At 40.8% G+C, this 14687-nt stretch overlaps 1 protein-coding gene across 1 annotated transcript in view; it reads left to right on the top strand.

Moving 5' to 3' along the window:
• Window positions 1-14687, top strand: part of ADAMTSL3 (ADAMTS like 3) — a 276104-nt gene that overhangs the window by 72613 nt on the left and 188804 nt on the right. Inside the window, exon 4 of the mRNA XM_045561569.1 lies at window positions 10165-10292. Coding sequence (XP_045417525.1) covers window positions 10165-10292 — 128 coding nt within the window. The remainder of the gene's footprint in view (window positions 1-10164; window positions 10293-14687) is intronic.

The raw sequence follows: 14687 nt of genomic DNA, 5'->3' as shown, positions 1-14687 counted from the left end.
TTTGGATTGATTGAATGTGTTTCCTTATTATATCTTTTCCCATATATGTTAATTTGGAAGTTAAACATTCTTTTATGTCCTTTTAGTGGTAACTCTAGAGCTTAAAACATGTATCCTTGAATTAGCAAAGTCTAATTTTTTTTATCTTCTTCATAGATGATACAAAAGTCTTAGGATACTTTAACACCATTTGCCCCTCTCTGACTCCTGCTATTGTTGTCAGGTTTCTCAGTTCCGTGTAAACATCTGAAACCCCACACACCATTATCATTGCTGCTTTGCACATGGCTCTGCACCCAGATCCACCCGCCTATCCACCATTCTTGTTCTTCCCTTCATTTCTTCCATCACCTCCACACACCTGTAGTCCTAAAGACACCTGTTAGTGTTTCCTTGAAGACCGGTCTGCTGCTGATGCATTCTGTTTTTGTCTGAAAATGTCTTTGCTTTACTTTCATTCCTGGGGAATATATTTGCTTTTCCGGTTGTCCTCAGTGGGATGGCTGGTTCCTGAGCCTCCCATTACTCTCATTCCACTGTTGCGTTTGGCAGCACAGAGCTATTTCTCTTCAGTGGTACCTGATGTCATTCTGAACGTGCTTCATGATGACTTGCTCAGGTAGCACAGATAATATCCCATTAAGTCTTTCTTCATGTAAAGAATCTTTATGTTTAAGAATTTGTTTTTAATAAAGTCAAAACCAAACAAAACCCTCATCGTATTTGGACATTTTTGTTTTATCTGTTGCTTCAGTCTGAGAGGACCTTGTTATGATTTTTAGAAAAGAAAAGAACAATCTACTTTTCTAGTAGCTATGAGCACTACATTCATGAGGAAAAATAGCCTAATGTTCTCATGCATTAGTGGTTAGTGGTTTGTATGGGAGTTGTTACTGGAGGGGTGGCCCATGGGACTCGTGACATGGGGTCCCCCAGGACCCACCCGTGCTGTGCATGTATTAGTGCCAGTGTAAGTATATTCCAGAACAGGATTTGTCTATAGTCTGAGAATTTTTCTTTGAGCTTCCTAAATACATGAATATCTTATGTTCAAAATACCCCAAAGTCCATAAGTACAGAGGGAGGAGAGTTCAGGCACTGGGCATCACAGAGTGACTTCTTACCTTGTGCTTCTGTGTATACACTGTCGCTTTTAGTGTGCAGTGAAGACAACTGTCTTAATCCATTGTGCTGCTATATCAAAAACCTGAGATTGAGTAATTCATAAAGGAGAGAAATTTGTTTTCTCACAGTCTGGAGGCTGAGAAGTCCAAGTTCAAGGTGCTGGCAGGTTTTGCATCTGGGGAGGGCTGCTTTTTCCGCCGCTAAGATGGTGTCTCGTTGCTGTGTCCCCCAAGGGGATGAATGCTGTGTCCTCACCTGGTGGAAGGGCAGAGGAGAGGGAACCAGCTCTCTCAAACCCTTTGTAAGGGCACTAATCCCACCCAGGAGGGCTCCACCCTCGTGACTTAATCACCTCCTAAAAGCCACACCTCTTAATACTGTCACAGTGGGGATTAATTTTCAACGTATGAATTTTGAGGGACATATTCAGACCATGGCAACAACCAAGTGCCCTCTGTTTTGTTTTATTTTTCAGTGATGTATTACTTGTGTGTTTCTTACTTGCTGGAAAATAATGCCATTCTGTAGCAAGGCTGTGAAGAATCTGGTATCAGTTGTAAATATACATATCTATTGATTTACTTTCAAACTAACAGTGATTCATCACCAGCAATCCCCCAGTTTGGCCCACAAAGGAGACCAATACTATGAATCCTCATAGTGGCTTGGATGGGGATGGTGCAAACTGAAAGGCACATGCCCCTTATAAACTGGATGGCCATACTTAGTTTTCATTATTGCCATGCCGTGATGTGAATCCTGTTCTTATTTCCTCTTTTATTTTCTTAAGAAGTCAAAAATCTAGATTTTTATGTGAAATCTTTTTATATTTAAATCTTAGCAAGTAATTCTCTTTTTTTTCTTTTTTTGCTTGTTTGGTGAAACATACAATTATATGTAAATAAATCCGACCTGCAGGCCGGATTCCTCACAGAGACTAGCGGTTTGCTCCCTTTGTCTTCACCTTTGTCAAGGGCACAGCTCTCATTCTGTGCAAAGGGTGCTGAGAGCCCCACCTCAAGGGTAGGGTTGGGAAGCCAATGAGATTGGCACAGGCTGGCAGTCATCCTCGCCTCTCCTTCCTCCTTGCATCTGGTCAGCTGCCAGGTCCTACTGATTCTAGCACCTCCAAACTTTGCATCTGTGCCCTCCTCTTCTGGATTCTGGTAGCATCTCGTCCAGGCTCTTGTCTCTCCCATTCACTATTTCAGTGGCCTTCCAGTTGTGCTCTCTGATGTGAGGCTCTCCTCCCTCAGTCCTTCCCCACACTCCTGCCAGAGCAATTTTTCCAAAATACAATCTGCCCTAGTCACTCCTCTGCTTAAAAATATTCCAGTGAGTCAATAAATTACAGTGCTGGAAAGCTCCGGTCTGCCCTCCAGGTCCAGTCTCCGCCCTTCCCTGCCCTGTGCTGCACCCACTGGACGCTGACTTGTGTGACAGCATCCGTAGTCTCCCTTGCCCTCTGGCCCCTGGTTGGGTTCAGCCAATGGTGAGCACTGTAGGGAATTGGAGAGAGGGAGGAGAGAGGTGTGTGCATTCCTCCAGCTCTCCCTCTGTGGGTAGATGGGGGTGTGATTCTCGACCAAAGGCCTTAGTTCCTCTCAGGTAGCCCTTTGCTCACAGCCTCGGCCTGCCCTTGCCCCATCCAGCATGCAGGGCCCAGGCAGATCTTGAGAACCATCCGATTCACAGTCTGGCTGCGACCAGCCCTCGGGTGCTGACCCAACCCTCCTGGCTTCCCTGCACTCTGTCCACACCTTAACAAATAGCATGTTCTAGAAATGCCCCTCAGGCAGGACTGGGAAAACATGTTTGTGTTTGTGGAATAATGAGAAATGGGGTGTGCTTGGTGTATGGGGTGCGGGGTGAGAAATGGAGCTGGGGAAGGAGGTAGGACAGGAAGGCCTGGAGGTGTGGAACCTGTGTTCTGAGGCATTAAAGGTGGTAAAATAATCAGGAACACACTGGCTAGGAAAGTGTCCACCAGATCCTAGAAGTCATTGACTGTCAGGTTAATGAGTTTTGGAGATATATATATATATATTTTGTTTGTTTGCTTGTTTCAGTAGAGGGTAGAATAGACGGTGAAGGGGTTTGTGAGATTGTGAGACACAGGAGTGGGAGCGTTTCTCAATGGTCCCTGGCATATAGCTTTAGATATATAGATATTTATATATCCTGGTTGAGCTGAATTGTTGAGTCTGTGGGACAGCTTGAGTGACATTTTTATGTCATTAACCCAATTCATATTTTTACATTTTTGTTGTTAAAGACCTTAAGGTAGTAGTAACCTGAAAGAATGTATTTACTGTTAACTAAATCTGGGTCATTTGAGATCTCCTTAAATAACCTTTGTGGTAACATTGGAGTGAACATTTATTTGATGTCTGGGAAGTGATATCCCAGTGGGACTCATTTTATTTTGGGTTGTTTTTAATACGGAGCTGTTAATATAGCATTTCCAATAAGTGACCTTATATGTGAAATCTGTGTTTAATTACTGACATTTTAGCAAGACTAGTAGAACTGTGCTATTCATTATAAGTCACAGACTTAAGAACTTGTCAGGAAAATATTTTATGATTTGATTTATGTGTGGGGATCCGAGAACGGCAGGCAGTGCTTGAGTCTTTATGAGATTTTGAACACGCTTCCTCCTACAATATTTTTGGCTTTTACCAGTCCCATTATATAATGAGTAAACAATATCTTTTTTGGAATTTTTCATCCAAAATATTCCCCAGCTAGAACTTTACTTAGGAAAATATGATTTCCTAAAAGATCTTTAAGCTTGGCCGTTTTAACCAAACAACATGAAGTGCATATTGCTTCTTTGGACATGTTTTCATAGCTTTCCCTTTAGTGTTTTTCTTTTCCCTTTTAAAAAAGAGGGGGACTTTTATTGGGTGTTTTATTGCACAAACTATGCATGTTCACTGTGTAACATTAGAGAATATAGATGAGCGTAAGAAGAAAATGAAAACGTCTTTGTAATTCCTTCACAGTTAGAAAATAGAGATGAGTGAAAAATAAGAGCTTGCACGTAGGCCATCACGTGAGAGAAGCTGATAAGGACCCGTGAGCCCTGCCCAGGGTTCCAGTGAATTGGTGTGTTCCATGGAAAGTCTGTGTCCCAGTCCTCTGACTGGAGGGAGAAATCGCCCCCATTTCAGTGTCTCCGCACTCTGGGTCCCTTGTGTCTGTTGCTCTTGACAGCCAAGGACTGTCATTGCGTCACCTCTGCCCCTCTGGCCCACTGCTCACTGATGCGTGAGCTCCTTGAGGACCAGATCCATGCTCTTCCTCCCAAGGCACCTAGTGAAGAGCCTTGAACTTAGCAAGCATGTGGTCTACGCTCGCAAAAGAAAATAAACAAATGCATGTGAGTCTATGGATGTTGGTCAGGAATGTGTATTCCTCATGAAATAACCTAGAGAAAATGAAATCCTTTTTAGAAACAAAGTGTAGCTCTGCATGCAATATAGAGGGGAAAAAAGTGAAAGCTTTGTGGAGATATCGAAAGAATGTTGTGGTCAAGCGGATCACAGCAGCAGATGTACTTGATCCAAGATCCTAAATGCTAACTGTGAGTGGTGATAGCTCGGCTGCCATGTTTGATTGCATTCCTGGTCTTGAAGGGAAGTGGAGCATCAGTGGGGAAAGCACAAGGATGCCCATGGGGAAAACACAGGCTTTGTCTGGGGTAGGACAGAAAGGGGTTCTGCCTGGGCTCTGCCACGCCTTGAACACACATGGTTCTCAAAGCCACAGTTGTTCCCCTGTAAAATGGGGTGGCAGCGTCCACTTCAAAAGCTTGCTGAGAAGGTTGGAGAGAATGTGGGAAAAGTACTGGCTGGCAGGACTCACTCTGTACATAAACAGTAGCTGCTACATGTGGGACAAAGTTCTCCAGGTCTCCTTCCTCCTGGCTCTGCCTCAGTCTGGCCCCAGGCAGGGTCACAGAATGACATGATGTTGGTTGAATCAGACTCAGGTTGAATTCAGGTAACCACATACTTTATAAAGTGATAATAACATGGAATTTACATAATTACTTGAGGAAGCTTAAAGAGAGGTTTGAAAAGGGGGATTCGGGCGGAGTGGTACCCAACTGACAAGCATAGCAGTTGTTTTTTCTGCATCACCAGCAGGCCAAAGATTGGGCCAATATTGTGACTAGACTTCAGGGGTGGGGCTGCCACAAGGGGGGCTGCTACATGCCTCTTCTCCCAGGAGGCTCACCACCACCACCAGCCCAGGAAGACAGGCTCCACCCTTCCCCATCCAGTTCCCGAGGGCTGATTCCTTTCTTGCCCACAAACCTTCCTGTCTCCTGACATCTGATGATGGTGATTGGTGATATTTCATTTTTATTGTAACATTAAACTATAATCCAAGATTCCAAATCTGATTAGTTGGCTGCTTACTGGGCATTGTGGTAGACTTACTATTTTTAAAAAAAGCAGAAATATGCATTCATGGAATTCTGTAAGATTAGGAGCTACGTCCCACACATTTATCAGTGACTTGGGTGAAGATACAGAAGCTACAAAGTGGAGCAAAATGGCTCAGAGATGGGGTGACAGGATCAGGGTTCAAACAGATCTCAACAGGCTAGTATTCTGGGCCAGAGCCAACAAGAGCAAATTCAGTAGTGATCAGTGTGAAGTCTTGCATAGGTACAAATGGGAGAGAGCTGGCTCTACCACTGCTGTTTTGAAAAAGACGTTATTTTGAAGAACAACAATCCCTTACACTTATCGAGACATTCATTAAGCACATTCGCTGAGATGCTGTGTGATTTACTTTATATGTGTTAGTTTACTTAAATCCTATTTGGGTAAAGATTATCATCTCCATTTTGTAGATGAGTTTTAGAAAGGTTGAGACACTTACTCAGAGTCAAACAGCTTTTAACCAGTATGTGATACTGACTCCATAGCAAGTTCCAACAAATGGTGTGCCTGGAAAAGAAAGGGAAGAAGGAAGGAGGGAAGGAAGGAGGAAAGAAGGAAACTTGGGTATCATCAAAAGAAACCTAGATCACAGGGCAATGTATGGTCTATATTCTTTTTAGATTCAGTTTTGTATTCTGTCCACTACGTTTTAAGATTAAAAATGTGCAAACGTAGATGTGTGCAGAGAGAGAACACAGTCATGAAAGAGCTCGGAGAAGAGAAGTTACCAGGGAATCAGCCGGATCTTTGAGGCCTTGAGAAAGCTTGAGAAGGGCTCTTCTGCAGGAGAACTCTCATGCTCTGGAGGAAAGGACGTTTCGGGAGGCAGGTTCTGTTTCACCAGAAGGAAGAACATGTATTCTCAGAAGTGACCCAGGAGGTGGGTGCTTCACTCCACTTCAGTTGTTTCTGAATGATTGCTTCTGAATGATTGTGTTGTCATCATGCTTCTAGGATCAAAGGCAAGGGAGGAGAAGGGTACAAATCTGGGATATTACTGCTACTCCTTGGAGGAAGAGTAATATGTGAAAGAGGCAGAGGGCTGGCTGGTAGGAAGCAGCTCTGGCATTTCAGAGCAAAATCCAACCATCTTGCCAGCCAGGGAGGGGAGAAAAACTTGAGGACCCCTATTTTTTAAGGGCATTGGTGGGGAAAGAGAGGACCCCTCTGAGGTGCCATTTTCTCTGTTTTCTTAGGGGAAATATATCTTACCAATCCGATCATAGAAACCAAATGCTTGCCTTTATAACATGCCTATTTTAGTTATTTTAGAATCAAGATTTTTTTTTTTTTGGTAAGTAAAGGTGGAGAAGTTATGGAAAGAAACCTGATTCTAACTATAAACCGAACAGATGGGATAGTGGGAATAAAAACAAATTAAAACAGTATTGCAAAAACTCTCAACTTTCATTTTAAAATATATATGATGATTTTTTCAACTTTTCACATTCAACCTATCAGTATATCAAATGACAAAATGAAAAATCAATTTCAGCTGTGTATATTTTAAACGTTTACCTAAATGATTTGGACTTACCCAACCTAAAATTCCAGGTGAGTGTATTAAACTGCTTATTGTATTTTTTTATGAAATAAAACCTTATATTTTATATTATGTTATAGACAGGACACAGTTATGTTTGGTGACATTTAGTGTAGAAAATTGAACCAAACAGTGGTCTAATTAGAACAGTAAATAGTATGGGTTTAATTAGCCCCTGTTCCCGATGACAGATTTGATCAGTCGCCAGATATGTACCCTTTCCTTTCATTTGACTGTTACTGAAATATTGCCTCTAGCAGGACTGTTTACTGTGCTATAAATAGGTAGCTTGGCAAGAAGCCATAAACCCACTGACCAGTGGGACCTGAGTGAAAATTATTGGAAAACCTCCTCTTTGCTTCCAGTCATTATTTCTTCATTTCACTTTTGAAGGTCCATTCCACAGATCCCTCTTTTAATTTAATTTTTTTTTTTTTGGTTGGATGAGGTAACTTGCCTAAGGGCTTAAGGAAACCTGTGCAATATCTAGTTCAGTCTCATGCTGTAGTTTATTAGTGTGTCACGGTTTCTTTCATAAACTTTGCTGTTCTCCAGCTATTAAATTCAGTCTGACTTGGACTTTTCTGAATGCCAAGAGGATGTGGTTTTTGTTTGTTTGCGTGCTTGTTTTCAATTAAGGTATGATGTGTTTTATTAAGAAAAGACTCTCTACAAAATGCAGAGTAACAAAAACAAAAATAAAAGACGTTAAAATCACCCAAATCCCTCTCACTTAGAGGTAACCACTGTAACATTTGAATTAACCTCTCACTTCTCTCTCTGTGCATGCACGTAGTTTACCTGAGTTAAAAATAATATAGGCTTCTATTGTTATCTAATTATTGCCTTTTACCCCAAAATATATTTCTTAAAAGAAATTTTAAAATCCAGGAAAGTTCAGATAGTAATAAAAGTGACATTTAACAATTTATCATATTTACGTCAGACCTTTTATGGGGGAGGAGTGTAGAGGGAAATAAAACATTCAGGTGATGTTCTCTTTTGTGTCTCTACCCAACAACATCCTCCATTCTTAGAAGCAATTTGGTGTGTTTCTTTCCAGCCCAAATACTTGTACTTTTACAATTATTTTCGTGTGCCTATATGTTTACCTGTAGATGAAGAAATATAAAATGCTGTATGTGTTTTTATTTTAATGTAATTAAGCCTATCAGTCTTTTCCTTTATGGTTTCTACCTTTGTTGATGTATCTAGGACAGTTTTTCCTAAAGCAACTCTGTATAACTATTAATCTATAATTTCTGTACTATTTTATGGTTTCAGTATTTTTAATATAAGCTTCTAATACATCAAATTCACTTTGGTATATTTTATAAAGAAGTTATCTATGATTTAAAAAAAATTTTGCCACATTGGTCTGTGGTCCTATGTTATGTCCTTATATTTGGGTCTGTTTCTGGACTCTTTTTTGAAATTTAATTGATGTTATTGCTTATGGCTATGCCAGTTCTCTGCTTTTTTAATTGAGACAAGTCTTCTCTCCTTTTACTTACATAGTTTTTTTTAATTGTGGTTTTAAAAACCCCCACATAATATGAGATCTACCCTCTCAACAAATTTTGAAATATACAGTACAGTATTGTTAAGTATAACATGAGCACAAAGTAATGTGGCACAGTAGATCTCTAGAACTTTTTCATTTGCACGGCTAACACTGTGTACCCACTGCACTTCCCGTTTCCCCTCCCCTAGTGCCTGGCAGCCACCGCTCTGCCTTTTGCTTCAGTGAGTTGGACCATGTCAGATACCTCGCGTGAGTGGAATCATGACAGTCACATCTGTGCTTTTGTGACTGGCCTGCTTCATGCAGCATGATTTCCTAAAGTTTCATCCGCATTGTAGCATGTGACAGGCTTCCTTTCTTTTTTGTGGCTCCATAGTATTTCATTGTCTGTACATACCACATGTTTTTATCCGTTTGTCTGTTGATGGACACTGGGGTCGTTTCCCGCGCTTGGCCATTGTGAACAGTGCTGCAGTGAACACGAGTGTGCAAATATCTTTGAGATCCTGATTTCAGTTCTGTTGGGTAAATACCCAGAAGTGGGATTGCTAGATCATGTGTTAATTCTATCTTCTTTTACTGTTCTTTTTTCTTGACTCTTACAGACATTTATCCCAATAGATGAATTTTGGAATCATTTGTTATGCTCCGAAAAATTTCCCTTTGGAGATTTTTATTGGAGTTGCTGTAAATTTATAGATAAGTTTGGAGAGAATTAGCATTTTACAGTATTGAGTCTACCAGTTCAGGGCTAGGGTGGTTTTTCCATTTATTCAAGGCTCCTCAGGCCCCTCATTAACATTTTGTAACCATATTTAGTAATAAGCTTCATTTCCTTTCACACCTACATCCACATCCATCTGTGTACTTTCTACTTGTAATTCCGCCTCTCCTCTAGAGTGTCCTGATTTAAGTCAATGATAGCAAGCCCCGGAGACAAATTAAACCACACTGTACTCATAAATGACCTATTTTTTGGACCCTGTAAGCTTTGTAACTTGGCCAAGCTTGTCCATCTAACTTTATTTTATTGGAACAGAGCCTCTCCCAAGAGGTCCTACAACTCCTCCTGCAAGAAGGTTTCTTAGGAGTCAGCCCTACCCTGCCTGACAGACAGGCCAGTCAGAATTTCAGCGGTGAGCACTCCTTAGGCTCAAGCTGGGACTCTGCTTTGTAGGTTAGGAAACAGACTAATAATAATAATGATAGTAATAATAATAGATTATTTAGACACTTTATTTAAATTTAGTAATGATAAAATTTCAGATATAAAACTGAGCTTAGAACCTATCTGGAAAAAACCTCCTTAAGATGGAATGTGCACGTGCCAACTAGTTTCCATATAAACCTGTCTCATGTGCTTTTTCTAATGCAGCCGTTTCAAAGCAAAGCCTTTTAAGGCAACTTTGGTCTGTGTGAAGAGCTTAGAAGATGACTCTAGAATAACTGGGGAAGCTTTGGGATATTTCTACCACTTTTGTCTACAATTTATTGCATTTTTTCACATCTAGACCTCAAGAAATACTCATTCAGAAGAAGAAAAAGATGGCAACTGGGATGCGTGGGGCGACTGGAGTGACTGCTCCCGGACCTGCGGGGGAGGCGCGTCGTACTCTCTGCGGAGATGCCTGACCGGGAGGTCAGTGGTGGCTCACATGCTCCTCCGTGTGGGATGTGTCAGTGCCTCTGGGTGGGTGGACAGGGGAGATAACTCGGCTTGGCTTTGGAACATACTATGATGGTGGTGTAACATTTGTTTTGTCTCAATATTAGTCAGCCTTAAGTTACTGTGTTTAAATAGTAATGGTCCCCTTTGCATGGGTGTGGCCATAGAGATGCTCACAGGACCCAGGGGCAGCAGACACTTGGGGCTTTGAGGAAAGGAAATCTGACACGTTAAATCACTGACTGGAATGTGTCAAGACTTGGGGCAAGAGATCAGCTCTTCTGGGTTCTGCCCTTGGGTTACTGCAATTTAATTAATTTCTCGTTCACTTGCTCTGAGCAATGCATCGATTAAGATGGTAATGCAAGTTCTGTTTCTACCTCTTAGGTACATTTGTATTAAATACCATTTGCTAAAATGTAAAATCAGCTCATTTTTAAAAATCTAAAAGTTTGTAATAGGGCTGCATTTATCATTGCTTTTGAGACAATTTATGGTAATTCTTCATGGGGCCATTTAAATCCCAGTCAAGAATTTTACAGCAGCTCTTCAGTTAGACAAAAGAGGACTCCAGGATCATGGCAGCCACCTTCAGATTTGGGATGTTGTTGGGTGGAAGAGTAAATTGACTTGTTGATTAGCCTCAAGGCACATAGCAGAAGTGCAGGGAGAGCATACTTTGGCTCCAGTTTGGATTTCACTGAGGTCACTGTTTTATGATATATTCAATAGTGTCTCAGTTCCCTTCAGACAGTGCAGAGCAGGGCAGGTGAGAGGTTGACACGTGGCCTTTGAGGAGGAAGACTCATTGGTCCATTGCAGGAGGGCAGGGGAAGGCCTCTGGGTGTACTGTAGTAACAGTACTGAGGGTGAGTTCTGACTCAGAGCATTGAACCTGAAAGCTGCGTAGAACTGCAAAGACAGAGTGGTATGCCTGCTTCCCCATGTCTTCACCTTGGTGGGGAGATAAAGGCCCTGCTACTGTAAGTGTGTCACGCTGTACAGCGGAATGACGGGGGTATCATATGTATTGGGATATATTTATCCTGCTGGGGCCTGCAATAGGAGGGCCACAGCCCTGTGGGCAAGAGGAGGGGAGGGGCTGCTTTTTGCGTAAAGGGTAAGTTCTTCCTCACTGCTCCTCAGTCACTAGAGGGAAAGGTCCCCATCCCAGAAACTGGAGTGGAGAAAGTGGGACTTTCATACTTCCAAAGTCTGAGAAATAACCTTCCAGTCTGAGGAGTCTGAATAATTTTCAATTAATGAATAAATTTCAATTTTTAATTAGAGTGAGAAAAGAGAGGAGTTTATTTGCATGTGTGTTTGTTTTTTAATAGTATGTTTGTTAAAAAGAGTTTAGAGGAACATATTAAGGGCCATGAATGACCAGTTTCATCCTATTGTCATACAACCAAAATGTTCACATATTTATTTATGATTTCATTAATTTTTAAAATTACTTTGGTTGTACTTGAAACATCATTTTACCGAGTGCTCTATCTCAGAGTGGGTTAAGTTTGTGTCCTCTCTTTCCTGGCTGGCTCTGCTGCTGTTGAAAAGGCTGCGGGTAGGAAGGGCAGTTGCTCAGCTGCTGTCTTTGCCACTCCTGATCAGAAAGGGAGATTTGGGCAAAGGAGAGGACAGAGAGGCAAGAGAGTTCTTACTTGACTTTACTGCTGCGAGTTTTTGTTTGGTGCTCTTGATTTGACAGCTGTTCAAAGCTGGCGGTTCAGAGCACTTTGATGGATTTTCTGAGAAACTGCCCTTGCCCTCTCAAATCTCTTGGGATCTCTTGCCTTCAGTTTGCTTGATATGTGCTATTCAAAATGCTTTGTCTTGGTAATACTACTCTTTTCTCAGCTCTGGACAGCTAGGCACACCCCCAACTTCTCTCTATTTAAGTGTACTCACCCTCACTGGCTGTCCTGGTGAGTTCCTAAGACACCCTATGCAGTCTTTCTCTTGTACGTGTCCACACCTGGTTTACAGGAAACATTCACGTAAACTTTGCTAAACAAACTCTCATAGTTCAGTGCAGCAAGACCTGCTCCGCTTACATGGGCTGCCAACTGGTCTCTTGGGCAGGTGTAAATTAGACACCAGCCAACTGCGGGTGACACACATTGAACTGCTCAAGTCATATCCCTGAAATTTCTTCCTCCTGATTTGGGGTTATCAGATTGAAACCCTGGTCCCTTCTCCTTGGTGGGGCAGAGTGAGAGGTGGGCTCATAGCACAGCTTTCTGATGAAATCTTCAGCTGTCCTTCCTGTAAGTCTCTGGCTCCAGACCCTTTTCATACCCTTGATGTGGGTAAGGAATTTAACACCAGCAAACTAAACTAACACAGATCCTGCCTGCATGATTCCTACAGTCCAGGGGGACAAACAATGAACAAGTAAGTAATCAAATTATATATAGTTAAAAAATATGTCAAAGAGATGGATAATATGGTTAGGAAGCCCTCTTTGCTTGGGGCATGTTTACACTGAGACCTTACTGCTGAGAGAAATCAATTAGGTGAAGGGGAGAGTTACGGGGTGAAAAGAATTCAGATAGTGGGAGCAGTGTATGTGAAAGTCCTGGGGCAGGAAATGAAAAGAGGCTTTTATGCCTAGAGAATATTCAGATGAGAGAGAGAGAGACAGCAGAATGGGCCAGTGTTGAAGAAGAAGACAGATTTGGAGGTCAGGGTAAAGAATTTGAAGACTTTTAAATATAAAACACTAATAAAATTTTTAAAAAAGCATACTTGGAACTGACATACGTTGAGTATATGTATAGCCAGTCAGCTATCATGAGGGTAAATAAAATAATGCTAAACTACTTGATGGATTCAAAAGTGCTCAAGAAAGCAGAAAAAAAGGAACATAGAGCAAATGTAACAAATAATAAACAAATAATGGTAAGATGGTAGATTTGAACCCCTAAATATATCAGTGTTTACATTAAATATAAATGGGCCAAGTGCTCCAGTTAAAAGACAAAGATTATTAAACTGTAAAACAAAAATTATACGCTGTTTACTGGGGTCAAATCTTAAATATAAGGATACCAAAAGATGGAAAATAAAAGCTGGAAAGAAACTATAACATAAACACAAATTGAAAGAAAATTGGTACCTGTAGCTGTACTAATGTCAGACAAAGTAGAATTTAAGGAAATAAGTATTATCAGAACTAAAGAGAGATCATAAAAATAGAATATATTAAAACTTGGAGGATTCCATTCTTATAGGAAAGTTTATGGCCCTGAATGCACAAATTAGGAAATAATTGGTTGAAAAAATTCAGTGTTCTAAGCTCCCATTTAAGAACTTAAAAAGCAAATTTAACACAAAAGCAAATTTAACACATTGACTGCCACATACACAAAAAAAGCCAGAAACTTTTCCTTGGGGCCACAATTTTATTATGAAAATAGAATAAAATCTTCAAGTGTAATTTAAAGGTAAACATAAATGGAAAAATGAAATTTATTGACTTCTGTTCATTTAATCCACATATTTAGAATTTTGTTGTCAATATTAATTGTAACAATAAGAACATCAACAAGTAAGATTTTTATATATGCTTCATGCAGCCCCAGGGTGAAAACTAGGGTTAGCTAAATACAACCCTCATGGCAGATAATGTGTTGAAAAATATCTGTGTATATTTATAGATATATATGTGTATATGGATATGCACACACACATGTGTACGTGTGTGTGTGTGTGTGTCTCGTGTGTGTCCCCAGGTTCAAAGCGATCTGGATTAGAGTCAGAATTTGATCAATTCCTTTGTTAATTCAATTCTGGCTCTTCATAAGAAAAATACCCTTCTTGTATCTAGGTAAGAATCACTGCTTTAGATCCATTGCAGATTTATGTCATTGTGGAGAGTGAATAGGAAGCCATGGTTGAAGGCATTTGTGGGAAGGAACATTATCTTTGGGCCAATGAATTTATTTTTATGATCTTTATGGCTTTCGTTATTTGAAGATAGTCTCTTCAGTGCCTATATTTTACTTAACCCCTCCAGAACACTCCATCCCATGTAGGCCCTGAGTATTTCACAGGGATTCCCATTCATTGGCACCTTATTTGTTTTTACAGTTTTGTTTTATACTAGCCATCTCCATGCCATTGATTAGCAGGAATGGGCTACATTGTCTGTCACTCTAATTTAGTGGGAATTGGTGGATTCGCCTGTGGAGCTCTTCCACTTACATGAAAGGCAGACTTCTCCTTATGCACAGTGAATAGTGTATTTGCACACTCTCCTTTCATTCAGTCTTGCTTACCCTGTGTATAGCAAAAATTACTTGAAGTTTCCAGCTTGTGTACAGGTTCTGTGAATTTCCAGGTATGATACAGTTATTCACTTAT

This window comes from Lemur catta, chromosome 9 (assembly GCF_020740605.2).
Source record: "Lemur catta isolate mLemCat1 chromosome 9, mLemCat1.pri, whole genome shotgun sequence".
NCBI classification, from domain to species: Eukaryota; Metazoa; Chordata; class Mammalia; order Primates; family Lemuridae; genus Lemur; species Lemur catta.
Note: the sequence above shows the minus strand (reverse complement) of the source record. Positions and strands in the feature narration are given on the sequence as shown.